Source organism: Sardina pilchardus, chromosome 11, assembly GCF_963854185.1.
Source record: "Sardina pilchardus chromosome 11, fSarPil1.1, whole genome shotgun sequence".
Lineage (NCBI taxonomy): Eukaryota > Metazoa > Chordata > Actinopteri > Clupeiformes > Clupeidae > Sardina > Sardina pilchardus.
In genome coordinates this window covers 1,939,240-1,958,575 of record NC_085004.1, presented here as the reverse complement: position 1 = coordinate 1,958,575, position 19,336 = coordinate 1,939,240, and the positions used below count along the sequence as shown (strand labels likewise).

The following is a 19,336-nucleotide window of genomic DNA, read 5'->3' as shown; positions in this document are numbered from 1 at the left end:
TATCTGGATTATTGAACTGAGTGAAACCTCAAACAGCTGACACACGTTTCTCCAAAAGATCAGGCACATTTGAGTCTATGCATTTTTTTTTCAGCAAGCCCTGGCATGTTATCTAATCAAAACAAAAAGCAGGTGATATCCGGGACAGAATCAAGAAGATGGGTGGATGGTAGAGTGGAAAGCTTTGTTGTCACATCGCCATCACATCTCTCTTAATGAGCTGATCCTTCATAGTGTAGATTTCAAGTCTGTGTTCTCTAGACTTGGGTGGTGTCCAGTTTGCACTCAGCACAATAATCTGGCTAACTCTAACAGGAATCGTGTGTTGTGGAATGCTCCTCCTATACAGCTGCTGAGGCTGTCTCAGTCTCAGGGCTCAGGCTAGTGGTGCTGGAGCATGCAGTCTGCTCCCACCTTATGTGATGTGCCATGCGGGGTTATGTTTGCATGATGAGACTGGCCAGGCAACCTTTAGAAAAAATCACGAGCTCAAATCCCAGTGCAGCGCAGAGATGACAGATTGCCATATCTGAAAATTCTCCTTTTTTGATGGGCGTTGGGTAAAAGACAGATTATCATCACACAGGGATAACAATGAAAAGTCTGTTCAGTCTTATTCAGAGCATGTTAGAATAGATGCTCACACAATGACTCTTCCTGTAGGCCTATACATGGGAAATTAATTACTAGTGAATGGGTAATGTGCCACACTTGATTTCGTAACAGCATTTCTCCAAGTCCTGCGTTTAAGTAAGTTTGCATGTGCCCTCTCAGTGAACCACGCTTCCAATGTCTTTGGTGTATAAATAATTTTTCTAATGCTTCTGGTGTTCATGAATGATGATCGAGCACTCAAAGCTCTCAGAGACCTTCAGATAGATTGACTTTTTCGAGGAAGATTATGTCGGGGGGGGGGGGGGGGCGGGGGGGGGAGCAGCTTTAGCGCGCTAGGCTACGTGAGCGTGGGCCACTGGTGCTGAATTTCCAGGCTTGAGCCACCGTTTGGAAAGGGGAACTGAAAGAACCCCGTAACCTCAAACAGCTGATGGAGACCACATGACTGTGAGAAAATCAGCACAAATAACTCCAAGTCCAATATAACAACACACTTCACCGGGGGAGGCTGCGCTTGTTTCCGCTTATCTACAGACCACAGTTTTAGTATCCTACTCACAGCTGAGCTCATGCAAATTCCAGATGGACTTATCTCGCCGCTTTATGTCCACAGTCAGGCCGAACCTGCGCCCATTCAAAAGTGTGGAGTGTCAGCGGCACAGCAGTGTGCTATCTGTCTTGACTAGGTGTCTGCGCTGAGCAGCCGGGCACCAGGACTAGATCTGGGCCAGCAAGCTGTGTTTTGAAAGGTGTGTGTGTGCGCCTCTGCTCCAAGCACATATAGAGCTATCACACGCAATGCTGCGCCACTGTCGGAACTGTCAGAGGAGTGTTCTGCTGTGTTACGTCAAAGTCACAAGCTGTCAGGGGAGGAAGAGTGTTTTTTTCTCCCCCCTTCCTTCCTTCTCTGTCCTTTCCTCTCCCTCTCTCTCTTCATGAGAGAGAGAGAGAGAGAGGGGGAGAGAGAGAGAGAGAAAGAGAGAGCAAAAATGAGCTCTGGTGTTTCAGATGACAGCCTTGTGTATGTTTGAGGGTCTCATTGTTCCGTGGTGACTGGTGGGTGGTGCGTATCGTACGTGATGAGGGACTAGACCCCATCGAGACCTGTCCAAAGCCATTAGACTCACGCCGCTCCCCAAGGCCCCGTGTGCTCCGTCTGACTCTCCTCGCCTGCGCCCACTCCCACAGCCAACACACACACACACACACACACACACAGAGAATCAGGGTGTTGCCCGGCCTAGATACATACCCAACCACAGGGCTCAGTCAACTGCTTTGTCATGTTTTCTGTTTCAGGAGATGATGAAACGGGATGATGTTGGGTCTGGGAGCTGCAGTGTGTTTGTGGTGCCTTCGCTGCTCTCTAGTCTCTGCTGTAAATCCTCTAGTCGGAGTGGGATCTGATTTACTAAGCATCCACAGTCTCAGCGCATCCACAGTGTGTTTGATGTTTGATTATACACTGGCCAAGTCAGTGTGTGTGTGTGTTTCTGTGTGTGTGTGTGTGTGTGTGTGCGTTGGGCGGAAACTGAAAACTGTTTAGGCCTACTAGATGGCATTAGTCACAGAAATGACTGACATTTGTGTGGGACACTATACTCAGAGTGGTTTCCGTTTTCTCTCTCTCTCTCTCTCTTTTTTAATGAGATTCTCTGTGAAGTGCCAGCTCGTTGATGTTGAGGGGGAAATATCTTATCACCGCGGTTTGGCACGGCTCAAGTAAGGGGGCCCTCCGAAGAGCCTGATCTTCTATTAAAGAAAGAGCATCGGAGATCTCCAGATATGGCCTCATACAATGCAATTTCAATTCACCATTGAAGTGGCTTTGTGGGGGAGCGTGCAGAGAGACCTTTTCCTAATGGATCTGTTCAATCACAGTGCGTCGTGCAGATAGCCCACACAGGCCTGTGCAGTGGAGGCGGCTGCTGGCTGAATGCAGGAAATGTTTGTCTTTCCTCCCGTCATCAAAGGCTGCCGTAACAGCCATTAGAGTAATGTTATGGTGCGCTCAGGAGTCATTAGACTCTCTATGCTCTATGTTGCACCGCAGCACATGATAAATCACTCCCTTGAGTTTGATCAACACAGTACACACACATACGCGCTATACACACACACACACACACACACACACACACACACACACACACACACAATATGGGTTTAGGTGCAGCAGCCTTCTCTACAGAGTGATCATGAGCAGAGTGGTGTGTCCCCGCACATCAGGATGGATCTCTCCACACATGACGAGTAGCTCGGGGGAGGAGATCAGTTTCTGTTGCAGCCTCTGTGCCTTGAGACCGTGTTGGCCGTAAATGGAACCTGTGCGGAATAACACGGAATGGACGTTATTGCGGCCACACACCTTGGCGGTAGTGCTGGGTTGCGTTGACCGTTGTTGGTCCAGCACAGCAGCCCAGAGCCTGGGACTGCGAGGGTAGCGCAGGGCACTCAGCGTCTGGTTCCGCACGGTGTCGGCCGCGGCAGACCTGGCACGGGGCCGCCGGCTGAGAGCCGAGCTGTCGTCGCCGTATTCCGTTGCGCCCGGGCGATGAGAGAGCGGCTTGTCCGTCCGGTGCGCGGCAGAGCGCTGGACACGGGACTGGAACAGCGGCCGGCCCCCCTCCTAACAACACACACACACACACACACACACACACACACACACACACACACACACACACACACACACACACACACAAACCTGGTCGACAGGCAGGCAGGCAGGCACCGCCGACAGGCGTGTGGGACGGGACGGGCAGTTCAGTGTTTCCCACAGAATTTAATTCTATTTGTGGTGGTAGTGTGTTTGTGCGCACATTTTAAACAAATTTGCGCAACGTACTTATGATGCTAACTGGATTTAATTGCGATTTAGCCAGTCGTCAACAACAGATTTTTTTTTCATATGTTCTTTAAACATGCATGCATGTTTGTTGAGGGACAGAGAGGCTGCACAAAGGTGCGCATGGCTCTACAATGAAAGGAGTTCATCCAGTTTAAGTAGTACAACATAAAATCATTGTGTGGTGGTCAGTGTTGATATTGTGGTGGGCCGCCACAAATAAGTAAATATATGGGAAACACTGCAGTTGTAGCAGCACGCCGCCCCCATGCCAAGCCCGCGATGCCCACTGCGTGCACTGCCAGGCTACACTCTGGCGCGTTGGAGACTTGCGTTACTGCCGCAGCTGTGAAGTGTGTGTGTGTGTGTGTGTGTGTGTGTGTGTGGATGGGAGGATGTGCCACTGTTCAGAGAGCCAGGAAGAGAGACCAAATAGCTCACAGCAGTGTGTGTGTAGGAAGAAGTGTAAGGCAGGGAGATGCTGTTTTGGCCCTCTATGATGGATGAATGGATGGATGTGTGTGTGTTAGTGTTTATCAGAAAGATAGAAAATGAGTGAGTTTGTTGTTTGGGATAGACTGTAAGCATCTGCAAAATGAATGAATGTGAGTGTGAAATGTGAAAACTGAGTGAGTGTGTATTCCTCTCCCCTCCATTCCTCCTCCCCCTGTGACGGCAGGCGTTTCCAGGGAGGTATTTTAAGCATGGCTAGCCTGTGCGTGACGGTGACCGCCTTTTAATTTCCCCCATAATGCCTGCCGCCACCGCGAAATCTCCACCAGCTCCATCACTGTCTCACGCCTCCTCCACCCGCAGCCTGGTGGACTAGCTGTAGTGCAGACGCCATCCGCATCAAGCACATGCACAACAATACTCACACACAGTCACACACACACACTCACTCACACACACACACACACACACACACACAAGTAGTGTATACATACAGCAAATGATTACGTGGAGCCTGATGACCCAGGCGGAGTGGCTGTGATGTGCTGAGTGAGCGTCTCGGCGTGGGAGAGAGCGTGTGTGTGTGTGTGTGTGTGTTTGTGGCTGCACTCCCCTCAGTCTTCTGTTCCCATAAATAAATCATGATGAGGATGGGAACGGTCACGATGTCCTGCAGCGCTGGAAAGAAGGGAGGGAGAGTGAGAGAGAGAGAGGGAGTGTGAGAGAGAGAGAGAGAGAGGTGGGCTGGGGAGCCTGGGGGAGGGGACACCCATAGGGGAGGGTGAGGGAACAACAGGTGCTGCACTGGGCCCCGTCAGGAGTGATTAGCTGCTCCGGCTCCCCCCACTCCACCAGCCCCAGCACCAGCACCAGAGCACCCTCCTCCTCCTCCTCCCCCACCTCCTTCCCTCCTCCTCCTCCTCTCCCCTCTGCTGAGAGCTCCCCCTGCTCTACCTCCCCTACCACCTCCTCCTCCCCCTCCTCCTCTCCCCCTCCTCTACCTCCCCTACCTCCTCCTCTCCCCTCTGCTGAGAGCACCCTCCCCCTCCTCCCCTACCTCCTCCTCTCCTCCTCCTCCTCCTCCTCCTCCTCCACCTCCACCTCCCCCCTCCTCCTCCTCCTCCTCTCCCTCTGCTGAGAGCGCCGGAGCGCTGGAAGGCTTCCTCTGCAGAGTCATGGTGCAGAGCCAGGTCTCCCCCACCAACCAGCCACCCACCCACACCTCCATCCACACCTCTCCAGCCCACAGCCTCTCTCTCTCTCTCTCTCTCGTGTGTGTGTGTGTGTGTGTGTGTGTGTGTGTGTGTGTGTGTGTGTGTGTGTGTGTGTGTGTGTGTGTGTGTGTGTGTGTGTGTGTGTGTGTGTGTGTGTGTGTGTGTGTGTGTGTGTGTGTGTGTGTGTGTGTGTGTGTGTGTGTGTGTGTGTGTGTGTGTGTGTCAGCCTCTCGTGTGTGTGAATGTGTGTGTGTGTGTGTGTGTGTGTGTGTGTGTGTGTGTGTCAGCCTCTCATGTGTATGTGTGTGTGTGTTGAACGCACAAATGAGTGCAAAGCTAAGCTAGCGTAGCTGCCAGCCACAACCCCGGGGAAAAGGACACCTGTCTCACAGCCAGAGCCCCAGTCCTAGTCTGGTCTGGCCCCACTGTAGTGCCACAGGCCCACACACACACACACACACACACACACACACTGCCTGGTGGGGAGAGGAGGGGTCATTTGAGGGGGCAGTGCTGGGTCAGAGCGACAGTGTGTGCTCAAATGTGTTTCAGCTTGATGGAATGTAGGTGCTGCGGAAGCAATTCTGTTAGTGCTGTTGTGATGTAATGGGCAGAAAAACCTGGTGCTGATGGAAAAATCAAAGTGATGCGGAGACTGAGTGTGAGTCTGATGGTCTTACGTCTCGCTAGCTGAACCGGCCATTTGCGCTGCAGGTGGGAATTCCTGTATACGAGGGTCACGAAAAAGCCATTCTGTTTAATGTGAAACTGAGTGCACTGTTGACTGTTAGCAGCTACACTCTGCGGTTCCATAGTTGTATAATCTGAACAGCCCTAAGATGACTCTTGTGTGCTTTTGCAGGCCTATGGATCCGGCTGTGACATCGTCATCTTGGCCAGTGACTTTGAGTGCGTGCAGATCATCCCTGGCGCCCAGAATGGAAACATCCAGGTGGGCTGTGTGGAGTGCTCCCATCAGCTGGGCCGGGTAAGTCACCATATGCCGCACGCCTCCCTCCTCCCTCCTCATGCCCACAGACGCCCGCTGCGATGTGTGCACTTGCTACTGCTGTGCAGAATCGTGCAGAATCGTGCAGCATGTGGGAAATGAAGACCTACAGACTGTAGTGCAGTACTGAGAGAGAAGGAGAGAGAGAGAGAGAGAGAGAGAGAGAGAGAGAGAGAGAGAAAGAGAAAGAGAGAGAGAGAGAGCTTTGCTGCTTGTTGGCCATGTCTATATAATGACTAAATTCAATCTGCGTTGCCTGCATCAAATGAAAAACTCATGTTAGATATGCTTTTTCTTGTGTGGCGAATTTATTTGCATGCTATTGCGTGTAACATTGTGGGAAATGGGGCGTCATCTCGGTGCTATTTAAAGGCATGTTGATGCAGCTCTTTCTTCCTCTGGGAGAGCGCTTTACACCTGATCCTCTCTGTGGCAGGATAGCCGATGGCAGAGTCAGGGAGGATGCAAGTTTCCTTAAAAAGTCTTTTCTTTTATTTTTCTTCTTTTTCAAATATCTTTTTCTTAAAATTGCAATTACTTACAGTGTCAGAAATGGTCAAAAATGCAAAACAAAAACTGTTCAAAACGGAAAATAAATGGGTATCAAGTTGCCAGGCTATGTCTATCAATAAAGACCCTGCACACTTTACCATATATGACTTTCCTCTGTCCCAGTTCTCTCAGCAACTATCACTTTGCACTGTTCTTCCCACAACTGAGGCCATGGGGCCTAATACAGCCTTAGTCTAACTGTAGCCCCACCCACTAGATTGCCCCATTGCAAACAAAAATCAATTATCTAAGTAATCACATAATAATAATCAAATAATAAACCAAATAAACAAACAACCAATATACAAAGACATACAACCGGTTTCCCCCTCCAAAAACACATTTGTAGACATATAAAACCCACAATAATGATAAACACAAAAACACCCCTGCAATAATGGTTCCCACCACCAATCACCCACGAAACCCCTCTATTTCAACCATGTGGAACATTCCCTCGGTTTCCCGACGTAACCCAGGAAGTTAACCGGAGTTCGGGACGGCGGTGAGTTAACTATCAACGGATATGTAATTACAAAGCTTTAACCAAATAAATGAGAAGTTTGACAGCCTGTGTGGACAATTTCATTATATGATACCAGGAGACCTTAATACAGATGGGAGATGAAAATGACAATGCTTAGTTCGAGTTGTATATGAATGGAGTCACGCACATTTGCTACTTAAGAATGCCGGTAGGCCTTTCCCTGCACCTTAAACAGAACTGCATGCTAGCTGGTGTTTATGGCAAACGGTGGTAAATGACATTGTGAATAGTAAACCAGAAACAGAACAGAGTAAACGGTAGTGACAGTGATATGACAATGAGAACAGCGGTAGCACAATTTGAATGTTAGCGCCAGTGTTTGGCTGGCTGCACGCTGCGTGAGCACGTCGCGGCTCAGTCCGTGACATTTGCCCCCCCTTCTGGAGATGCCCCCTGTGGCATCCTAGACAGGAAGTCTGCTGTACAGTTCAACTTTCCAGCCCTGTACAGAACATCAAAGTCAAATGGCTGAACTGCCAAGAACCACATTGTGATCCTCGCATTTGAGTCTCTCATGCGTCCCAACCAAGACAATGCTCGGTGATCAGTCTCTAGGACAAATTTGCGCCCAAGCAAATAATACCTGAAAGAGTCCAATGCCCACTTAATTGCCCGGCATTCTTTCTCCTCAGTGGAGTAATTGCACTCCCTCGGCAGCAGCTTGCGGCTAATGTAAGCCACAGGTTGGAGTTGTCCACTGTATTTGCAGAACGGAACTTGTCGGAAGGGGCCGCTCCTGTCCTCCTTAGGCACCAGCATGATGGGGCTGCTCCATTCGCTGAAGGAAGGCTCGATTGCTCCAAGCTGCACCATCATGTCCAGCTCCTCCTTCAGGACTGGCAGCAGGCGTTCTGGTACCCGGTATGAAGGTTGTCTCACCGGCTGCTCCTCCAGCACGATCCGGTGTTCCACCAACGCTGTCCGTCCTGGTCGCTCCATGAAGAGGTCTTCAGGCAAGATGTTGCTGAGCTCACGCTGTCGTCCCTCCGGCAGATGACTCAGGTCCAGCTTGCTCTTCTCCTCCCGGCCCGGCAGGTACTGCTCGCTGTACTCCTCCGCCAGGTGCTTCGCCTGCTTCACCGACTTGCCCAGGAACTTCAGCTGCGCGGTCTTTTGCTCCAACTTTCCTCCATCGGTGTCTGTGAGGGGGGCCAAGGACTTATCATCGTCCGACTGCGCCGAGTCATTTGTGATGTACCCTTTGGTCCTCCTCATGATGTGCAGGGTGAGGGGGTTGATGCCAGTGGGGAGCTTCTCCTCAGCCTGGATCAGAGGGATCTCCTCACCGGTGTCCAGGTTCTTGATCATCACGCTCGCCAGGATTTCCTCATCAGTGAGCTCTCGTCCTGAGTTAATTTCATATTTTTTTAGCACGGCTTCTTTTAAAAGGTCATAGTCCAACGTGCTTTCTGAATCCATAGCAACGAATGCACTCCGGGCCTTGCCGGTCAAGAGCGGAATGAGATGTATGGCCCAGTCATCCTTTGGCCAGTCAAAAGCTGTGGCGAGATGCTCAAAGGTGGTTAGGTAGTGCTCGATGTTATCAGCTTCCTCCAGCTTAGCCATCTTTGGTTTGTAGCCTCTAGGTCCTCTGCTCGGAGTTGATGGTGGCTCCCGTAAAGGCTCCTCTGGGTCTGGTAGAAGCGGTGTGTTCCCCCGTTCCCGGGTCACCTCCACCTCCAGCTGCAGTTGAGTCACCTGATGCGTGAGGACTTGGAACTGATGGGCCTGCCTGGACGACTCCTTCGCCAGCCTCTCATCTCTGGCCCGTTGCACATCCATGAAAGACTCGAACATCTTTGCCAGCCGGTTGATAGCAGGATCCGGTGTGGCGGGTTCTGGAGTGGGCTCAGTTGGCTCAGTGTCGCCCCCTATGGCTCCAGCTTCTCCCACCTTCTTCTTGCTGGCCATCTTGGCTTGCCGCAGTACTTCACCTCCGTCTGACTCTTTATCCCACTTCTGACACCAAATGTGGCAGGATAGCCGATGGCAGAGTCAGGGAGGATGCAAGTTTCCTTAAAAAGTCTTTTCTTTTATTTTTCTTCTTTTTCAAATATCTTTTTCTTAAAATTGCAATTACTTACAGTGTCAGAAATGGTCAAAAATGCAAAACAAAAACTGTTCAAAACGGAAAATAAATGGGTATCAAGTTGCCAGGCTATGTCTATCAATAAAGACCCTGCACACTTTACCATATATGACTTTCCTCTGTCCCAGTTCTCTCAGCAACTATCACTTTGCACTGTTCTTCCCACAACTGAGGCCATGGGGCCTAATACAGCCTTAGTCTAACTGTAGCCCCACCCACTAGATTGCCCCATTGCAAACAAAAATCAATTATCTAAGTAATCACATAATAATAATCAAATAATAAACCAAATAAACAAACAACCAATATACAAAGACATACAACCGGTTTCCCCCTCCAAAAACACATTTGTAGACATATAAAACCCACAATAATGATAAACACAAAAACACCCCTGCAATAATGGTTCCCACCACCAATCACCCACGAAACCCCTCTATTTCAACCATGTGGAACATTCCCTCGGTTTCCCGACGTAACCCAGGAAGTTAACCGGAGTTCGGGACGGCGGTGAGTTAACTATCAACGGATATGTAATTACAAAGCTTTAACCAAATAAATGAGAAGTTTGACAGCCTGTGTGGACAATTTCATTATATGATACCAGGAGACCTTAATACAGATGGGAGATGAAAATGACAATGCTTAGTTCGAGTTGTATATGAATGGAGTCACGCACATTTGCTACTTAAGAATGCCGGTAGGCCTTTCCCTGCACCTTAAACAGAACTGCATGCTAGCTGGTGTTTATGGCAAACGGTGGTAAATGACATTGTGAATAGTAAACCAGAAACAGAACAGAGTAAACGGTAGTGACAGTGATATGACAATGAGAACAGCGGTAGCACAATTTGAATGTTAGCGCCAGTGTTTGGCTGGCTGCACGCTGCGTGAGCACGTCGCGGCTCAGTCCGTGACACTCTCCTCTTCACGAGCCCACCCTCTCGCCCCCTCTCTCTCTGCTCTCGCTCTACTTCTGAACAAGCTACTTCAAAAACACACACACACACACACACACTGAGACAGACTGTGCTAGGTTACCTGCCATTTTCCTCCCTCATTCCAAATGCTTCACGTCCCGAATTACTCAAGCACTGTAATGCCTTGTGAAGTCGTTTGGTACTTAAAAGGCTTATTTTTTTTGTTTAGATTGCAGCATCCTATGGAAACACTGTGTGCATTTTTGAGCCAATAATCACAAACCCAAACAAGCGGCATAAGGTAGGTATTGCCTCAACGGCGAGTTCGTTATGAAATTCTGCTATCAATTATTCAGGCTCCCCTACTGCGTGGCTGTTATGAGAGTCCAAGCATTGTGTTTCTGCGGTACATCATTTCTGCAAAAATAGCCCCATTCATTGAGAAAAGCGTAACCCTAAGGGCTTATCATGTTAAGCATTGTGGAGTACTCCAATTGCATATATCTTGCTTGTTTTCTGCCTATAGGACGTGCCACCCAGAAAGCCTTTGTTGTTGCTACATTCATAATACAGGCTGGGCTTGCAATTACAGTTCCCTCCTTTTTGAGGTTTTGCACAAAGACTTGTCTTTGGCGACAGCAGTTATTTAAATGTGTTCCCAGAATCTGCTGTCAATAGCGTAACTAAAAGTGTTCCCGCCAGCTTGAGAATGATCTTGCAGGGTCTGTAAACTTGATGCTGAATATTAAATGTGTGCACTCCACAGCAACTCAATTACCAATGGCAGAAAACCGGACAATTCTTCCTCAATGCTATGACCTACAATTTGGCATGGGATCCACAAGGTAAAAGAATCTTCCTTTGGACGGTTTTGTATTGAATGTTTTGCAGCCAACCCCCACTCACTGATTAAAAAACACCCCAAACAAAACAAGAAAGCCATGTGTAGGTGAAAAGAAACACGATCCTCAGATATTTCATTGCAATCAATGTTCTTCATCCTCCGCAGCCTCTTTTCTGTGGATGAGTGTAGGCAGACTCAGAGACATGGGGATTTGGAATCCTGCTATTAATCATGTTTGTCATGGACTCCTAATCACCCTTAGGTAGCTGGAGCCTAGTGTTTGGGCTGGAGGCGCTGGCTTTCTTGTTATTTTGGGCCTATAGCATGACAATAACCTTTGAATACGAACACTCACAGGGCTACAAGGGAGAGAATCCAAGGAAGAGCAAAGCAAATTAACTGTGACATTTTCATGCCTCGAAAACAGTGCTCATGAGTTACCCTGCTATACTCTACTATACCCTACTCTATCAGTGCTCATCAGTTATCCTGCTATACTCCACTCTATCAGTAATCATGAGTTACCTTGTTAGTCTCCATTCTCCATTAGTAGTTCTGCAGGTGAAGTGCAGCAGTAACTGTCATGGGCTCCATAGTTCATTGCCAGCAGCAGTGTTTTCCCTCTCCACTGATGCTCAAGCCTATGGGGCCCTACATGATGTAGCATGTGACCCACGCCAGCTGGGGCAGATGTTTTCAAGGCCTGTGGTGTGTGATGATGTGTGATGTGTGATGTCGTCGTCCGTCCCCCCCCCCCCCCACAGGGAACCGGATCCTGGCGGCCACGGAGAGGCTGCAGCTGTGGGCGCCTCCGTCCTGCGACACCCTGGTGGAGGAGGAGGACAGCCAGCTGGCCGACGACAAGCCCCACCCCGTCCTCAACGACTGGAAGTGTGTGTGGCAGTGCAAGTGAGTGGCACACCGGCGGGCGCTCGTGACCACCTCGCGCGGGCGCGAGCAGAGGAGTCGGCACGGCGACGCTCGCCTCTGACAGGGAGAGAGGGGATTTGGGAGCCAGCAGGGGCGTAGGACTTCCGTCTGAGAACAAGTCGCCTTTGTAGATCAGACATTTAGGATTTGATGTTTTTTTAATCCAGCACATGATTAGGCCTCTCCTTGTCACTGCCAGCTCCAGTGCTGAGATGGTACAGTACTGTATGTCTGAATCGCTCAAACTAGACACGTTTCATGTGGGCCTCTGTGAGCGCATCCTTCCCCGGCGTAGGGAAGCTGGCTGAGAGCAGCGGTGCCCTTGAGAGAGGGAAGAGGGAAGCACATTAGAGAGAGACGAGTGCTGATGGCTCATTTTACTCGTGCTGCTGCAATGGAGAAGTGAAACCGTCGAGAAATGTACTCAACGAACAAGGGAGTGTTGTAATTGACAAAACCACAGACACGTTGGGTTGCTCTCGGTCACTGAAAACCGTGCGTCTCTGATGGTTTTAATTCCTCCCCAATCACCCCGAGAGCTCAAAACCACTTCCTCTGTGAAGGACGTGAGGCCCAGTTGATCACAGCCTGCAGCTGGAAAACAGCACGAGTCCGTTTTTGTGTCCGGTGACCATGTACTGTAGTCTCAGGAACTGCAAAAACAATGTAATTTGAAACACTGAAGCAATATTTATTTTCACCTTTGATATCGGACTTTCCGCAGAGGGAAGTGTGTAAGCCAGTGGCCTGCCTGGCGTGTCTCAGTTGTTCTGTGTTTTGTTCTCCAGGACCGCAGCTGCGGTGCACATCACCAAGTGGTCTCCTGATGGGGAGTACTTTGCCACTGCTGGGAAGGTACATCTACTCTACTGCATGATGAACTATCTGCATTTTACTTGCACTGTTAGCACATGACTGCAGAAAAAATGCTGAAAAACTGAAATATGACGTTTTTATGCTTTGTAGAACTCTTGAACACATATTATTTGTAATTAGCACTACAATGGGCCTATTTCGCTACACATGTTTGTGTTGTCTTTTTTTATTTTATCTTTTTTGTATTAAAATGCCTGCAGCAGCTTTTGCCTCTTTAACTTGGCCTCTTTGTTGTTTGTCTGTGCCAGGATGACTGTCTCCTCAAGGTGTGGTACCCGACCACGGGCTGGAAGTCTGCGGTGGTCATCCCCGAGGTGCCGGACAAGAAGGCCCCTTCGGTGCACTTCTCCTTCGTCTACCTGGCCCACCCTCGCACCGTCACCGGCTTCTCCTGGAGGAAGACCAGCAAGTACATGCCCAAGTGAGTGAGGCCACAGCAGAGCCGCTGAGTGGGGTAGACCCACATGGTGCCGGGTGGCACACACATGCCAAGAGATTGATTCCTAAATGGATGCCCGTGCTCAGCTGGAGATGGGAAAGCTAAATGTGTGTGCAGCAGCGATGTACTGGAGTCTGGAAAAAGCATTTTCTGAATGACTGCATGTCAGTATTGATTCCTTAGTGGCTGCATTCAGGGGACAGAGAGCTGTCATTACCGGCACAGTGTGATTCAGAGTCATTTGAAACAGGAAGTCAAACTTAAAAACAATAACGATATGACTGAATTTTCTGTTCCACAATCTCCTTCACTGGGGGAGATGGGGTTGTTGATTCCTTTTTGGTGTATTCGTGTGTGTGTGCGTGTGTGTATGTGTGTGTGCGTGTGTGTATGTGTGTGTGTCCATGTGTGTGTGTGTGTGCTCCAGGGGCTCGGTGTGTAACGTGCTGCTGACGGCGTGTGCGGACGGCATCTGCCGCCTGTGGTCAGAGACCCTGCTGCCGGAGGACAGCCTGCTGGGAGGCCAGATCTCGGAGAACAGCACCAGCTTCAGCAGCAGCCTGCCCCACATGGGCGGCAAGGACAAGATCCAGCACGCTCTGGAGGTGAGCGGGCCACAGACACACACACACACACACACATGTACACACACACACACACACACACACACACACACACACACACACACACACACACACACACACACACACACACACACACACACACACACACACCACACACACACACACACACATACTTCCCCTTCCTCTGTTTTTCATTCTTTCACTGTGTCTGTCTCTCTTTGTCCGGCATGCTCTGTCCTGCATGCTCATGCTGATAGCCGCATGATGCTGTAAGTCATGGGATTCACTGTGTCTGTCGTGATGTACTTTACTGTACTGTAGCGTCTCCTCATCGCTGTTCTGTGTGTGTTACTGAAACTCAACACTCAGCAGTGTGTGAGCGTCGTGGGTGATGTGTTTTATGGCCTGCCGCGTGCTTCTATGCAATCTAAATATTGACTCTTGATCTTAGGCTCATCGCTTCCCTGTCTTGGCTTTTGCTGCTTGCATGTGTTTGTGTTTGTGTTTGTTTGGATGTCTGATGGAACGCTCTGGTCATCTCTGGTCATCTCTGGTCATCTCTGGTTGCTCTGCTTCTGTTTTTCATTCTTTCACTGTGTCTGTGTCTCTTTGTCCGGCATGTTCTGTCCTGCATGCTGATAGGAGCATGATGTAAGTTATGGGACTCACTTCCTCTGAAGTAGCTGCTCAATGGTGTTTTAAGCCCCCACTGTTGACTTCAAGGCAGCGCTGCGACCATCCACTTCAAAGCACCAGACCCTGAGCCTAACCCTAGTGCCTTCCATACAGCGCTGCCTAGAAGATGACTTTTGGGGCTTAAAACGGCAAAAGATAAAGTCGCTTCTCCTCACCCTTGTTCTGTGCGCTCAATGAAACTCAACGCTGCAGTGTGAGCATTACGAGTGATGTGTTTTATGGCCTGCTGCTTGCTTCTGTTTTGTCTAATATAAATATTGACTTTTGATCTTAGGCTCAACGCTTCCCTGTCTTGGCTTCTGCTGCTCGCATAGGTGTTAGTAGTGTTTGTATGTGATGGAGCGCTGTGGTCATCTCTGGTTGCTCTGACCCCTGCAGTCCATCCACCACCTGAAGCACTTGCGGCGTGGACGCAGGAGATCCTCGGCCCTGGTGGCCCACACCGAGCTGCTGCCCAGCCAGATGGGCTCTCACGAGGTGCACCGGCACATCTCGCACCATGCCAACGCCCTCTGCCACTTCCACATCTCCGCCAGCATCAACCCCAACACGGGTAATGGCGCCCACGGGCTACAGTAGCGCCTTCGGAATGGAGATAATTGGGGTTTTGATGGCTTCCTTCTGCTGCTTCTGTTGAGCTTTTGTTTGTTTATTTTTCTTAGTTTAAAAGGTTCTGTGAAGCACTTTCAACTATTCTCTTGATAAAATAACATTAGTATTATTGCTACAAGACAGGGACTCTTAGAAGATATTTTCTCTGTAGCAAATTACAAAGACCTAGTGGTGATTATTCTTGAAATCACAGATTTAATGTACTGTGGAAAAACAAGTGCCAAAGCAACTTCAGTCCTTTAAAGTTGTCTGTAGTGGTATATTATGTCTGGTACTTTCTTGTGCTTTTGCTCTAAAGGAACTCTCCGGCATTAGCAACTGCCCCAATGGCACCCATAGATCCGTAAATAGCTGAATTATTGATCTCTTAACTGCAGGACCATTTACATTGATTAAAACTAAATGATTCAGCATTGTCTCATTGAACAGGCCCTACTCAATAGCAAACTCCTCTCACACCCTCTTTTGGTTGCTGAGCCACATGTGATTTTTAAGTCAGTCATTAACTTGAAAGTGAATTAAACTGATCTAATGTGTGTACGTAGAGGTGTAGTGGTAAAATTAGAGGTTTGAATTCTGTGATCAGGGTAAGGTGGACTGCGCCATGCAGTATGTTTTTTTTTTTTTTAAAAAAGCCATTCAGAGCATGTGTGATGATGGTGGAGGTTATTGTCTAATGTGTATTAACAATACCAATGGTAGTAAATGCTTCCTAGAATATTGATGAGTGTACATCTTGTGAATGTGGATAAAACAGAGTGATTTTTTATGTTAAAAGTTGCAATAAGTGAATAAACTCTTGAGAGGTGGATAAACTCTAATAAGAAATAATAATAAACTATTTCTGAAATGTCAAAGGTGGATAAACTGGTGTTTACTGGCGTTTAGCCTGTACTACAACCCTGCACAAACGCTAGTCTCTCATTTGACATGTCAGCTCTCAGCATAACATCTATGCCCATATAGAGTTAAAAGATGGGTACCAGGTATGGCAGTAGCTGTAATTAACTTTAATGACTCGCTCGCTCTCTTTGGTTCCTCAGACATTCCGATTGCGCTGGCCGGTTCCCTGTTCTCCACGGACGAGCCCAACGGCGGCTTCGTGGTCCACTGGCTGAACAACAAGGACCTGAGCTTCACCACCTCCATGGACCTGTTCATGCAACAGCTGCGCAAGCTGTCCGAGCAGCAGCTGGAACACGGCGGAGAGGACATCGACCCCGAGGGATCGCCCATGAAGTTCGACTTCGGTACGTGAAACACAAGCCGTATATATATATATATATATATATACAGTATATACAGTATATATATATATATGACCTGATGAATTAATGTTTATTGTATTACATGGGCCAGATAGAGATGAAAGTATTTAGAACAAGCTGAGGAGACACGTTAGAGATATGCAGCAGTTATTGATTTATACTTCAGACAATCTGTATATGCATCATCTATAACCCAGCAGAGAACTTCTCAAAGGCTGAGATGTTCTAACGTTGCACAAGCGGTGGTCACATTGTGGATCTCTTAACTCTCTCTGCCATGTGGTGTGGCGTTCCAGAGGTGGACGAGATGTCCGATAAGGCGCTGTCGGAGCACGGCGAGGAGGGCGAGCAGGAGGGCAGCACCAAGGCGTCATCGCCCGGGTCCAGCAGTAGCGTCCCACTGCCCACCATGCTGCTGGACAGGAAGATGGAGACCCTCACCCTGGAGTGGAACAAGAGCCCCGACATGCTCTTCACCATCCACCCCGTGGACGGCTCCTTCCTGGTGTGGCACATCAAGTACCTGGACGAGTTCATCCCTGGCATCTTCAGACAAGTCCAGGTAGGGACCATGTGACCTATCTGTCTATCTGTCTATCTGTCTGTCTGTCTGTCTGTCTGTCTGTCTGTCTGTCTGTCTGTCTGTCTGTCTGTCTGTCTGTCTGTCTGTCTGTCTGTCAGCCTTTGTCTGTCATGCATGTTAAGATACCATGGGCATGAAGACACTTACTGGTAAAGCAAGGTGATCTGCCAGCACCAGCACCAAGAAAATGTATTGTGGAAAAATAGTTTGGGTGAAAACATCAAGGTCATGACTTTTGACTCCCAAGAAGGACATGTAGATGAAAATTCATGAAAATGTGTATGTACTGCAAGTCTCATTACAAAAAGCATCTACTAAATGGGAAAGTGTAAATATTTTGAGCAGTACAAAGTAGCTAGGTGAATGGAGAAAAGCTAACTGAGTGCTGAGCTGTTGTTGTCCACTGGTGTAATGTGTGTGTTTGACCCCCAGGTGACATTCTCCTCCCGCATTCCCGTGGCTTTCCCGACGGGCGACGCCAACTCCCTGAGCAAGAACATCATGATGTACGCGTGCACGCCGAGCGAGGTGGACAGCGGCGCCGAGCTGGACCAGAAGCGTTCGGGCCGGCACGGTCCCCCGCGCAGCGCCTCGGTCAGCCTGGGGGCCTCGGCCCTGGCCGCCCCTCCGAGCCGCTCGCTGGCCGTGGTGGGCCCCGCCGTCATGATGGTCTCCAAGCACGTGGACGGCTCGCTCAACCAGTGGGCCGTCTCCTTCGCCGAGAAGTCGGCGTTCGCCAGCGTGCTGACCGTCTCGCACAAGTTCCGCTACTGCGGCCACCGCTTCCACCTGAACGGCCTGGCGTGCCACACCGTGCTGCCGCTGCTGCTGACCTCCTCGCACCACAACGCGCTGCTGACCCCTCCGCCGCCCGCCGAGGCTGAGAGGGCCTGGCCGGACCACGAGGGCGACGAGGAGGGGGGGGGCGGTGGCGGCGGCGGCGGACGAGCCGGGCGGGGATCGCTGAAGGGGTTCCCGCGCAAGCAGCTGCGCAACGCGGCCACGCGCACCTTCCACGACCCCAACGCCATCTACAGCGAGCTGATCCTGTGGCGCGTGGACCACATCGGCCCGCTCTCCTGCACCGGCGGCGTCTCCGAGCTGGCGCGCATCAACTCGCTGCACACCTCCGCCTTCTCCAACGTGGCCTGGCTGCCCACCCTGGTGCCCAGCTCCGTGCTCGGTGAGACGCCTCGCCACCCTCTGCCACCCTGTGCCACCCTGTGCCACCCTGTGCCACCCTGTGCCACCCTCTGCCACCCTCTGCCACCCTCTGCCACCCTCTGCCACCCTCTGCCACCCTGTACCACCCTCTGCCACCCTCTGCCACCCTGTACCACCCTCTGCCACCCTCTGCCACCCTCTGCCACCCTGTACCACCCTGTGCCACCCAACCTCAAATCTCATCACACCTTTCACACCATTCTCCCTCTGCTCCATCCTCCACTGTTACTCGTACTCAGTAATGAGTGCTGACATTTCTAACTGGCGTGCTGATTTTCTCTGTCATCTCTTCTCTAACGCGCCCTTTTGAAATGCTTCCCTGCTGCAGGTACCTACTGTAACTCGGCCAGCGCCTGCTTCGTGGCCTCCGACGGCAAGAACCTGCGGCTGTACCAGGCGGTGGTGGACGCGCGGAAGCTTCTAGACGAGCTGTCCGACCCCGAGACCTCTGTAAGTTCCCCCGCTGACGCGCTTGACAGTTTTTTAATTTCCTCGCGCTGGTGTTGCCTCCATCGTGAGAGCGAGGAAGGGAGGAGAAAAAAAGAAATGAATGATTGCTTTCTCGCTCTCTCGGTAGAAACTCGTCGGGGAGACGTTCAACATCGTCAGTCAGCAGTCCACCGCCCGACCAGGCTGCATCATCGAGCTGGACGTCATAACCAACCAGGTTAGGAACACGAGCCAGGTGATCTCAGGATGCTGCACGACTCCACTCGTTTCCCAAAACACATCAATTATTTATTCATTCATTATTGATGTGCTAGATAATTGCCCCGGGTGCTCTGTGTGAGCTGCTGTGCAGCGTTGGTCCAAACGAGGTCTGTGTGTGTGTGTGGTGTGTGTTGGCGCTGTGTGAGTGTGCTGTGTGGGGATGTGCTCCAGTAAGCGGTCAGCGGGAGTGTAGGCGGTGGTGAGGTGTGATCGTGCGGCGGGGGGAGGAGGGGTCAGTGTGTGTGTGTGTGGTGTGTGTGTTGGCGGTGGTGAGGTGTGAGCGTGCGGCGGGGGGAGGAGGGGTCAGTGTGTGTGTGTGTGT

The 19,336-nt window shown here is 50.3% G+C and overlaps 1 protein-coding gene across 4 annotated transcripts in view; it reads left to right on the top strand.

Moving 5' to 3' along the window:
• Window positions 1-19,336, top strand: part of dmxl2 (Dmx-like 2) — a 58,861-nt gene that overhangs the window by 1,308 nt on the left and 38,217 nt on the right. For 2 of the 4 annotated variants that reach the window (XM_062548626.1, XM_062548623.1), the window contains exons 2-14: window positions 5,993-6,118; window positions 10,477-10,548; window positions 11,014-11,092; window positions 11,856-12,000; window positions 12,810-12,876; window positions 13,146-13,318; window positions 13,764-13,941; window positions 14,995-15,169; window positions 16,272-16,478; window positions 16,793-17,058; window positions 17,512-18,262; window positions 18,632-18,753; window positions 18,881-18,970. In XM_062548626.1, the coding sequence (XP_062404610.1) occupies window positions 5,993-6,118; window positions 10,477-10,548; window positions 11,014-11,092; window positions 11,856-12,000; window positions 12,810-12,876; window positions 13,146-13,318; window positions 13,764-13,941; window positions 14,995-15,169; window positions 16,272-16,478; window positions 16,793-17,058; window positions 17,512-18,262; window positions 18,632-18,753; window positions 18,881-18,970 (2,451 nt within the window). Of the gene's footprint in view, window positions 1-5,992; window positions 6,119-10,476; window positions 10,549-11,013; window positions 11,093-11,855; window positions 12,001-12,809; window positions 12,877-13,145; window positions 13,319-13,763; window positions 13,942-14,994; window positions 15,170-16,271; window positions 16,479-16,792; window positions 17,059-17,511; window positions 18,263-18,631; window positions 18,754-18,880; window positions 18,989-19,336 lie in introns of all 4 variants that reach the window. The other 2 variants (XM_062548625.1, XM_062548622.1) reach the window with 1 other exon arrangement.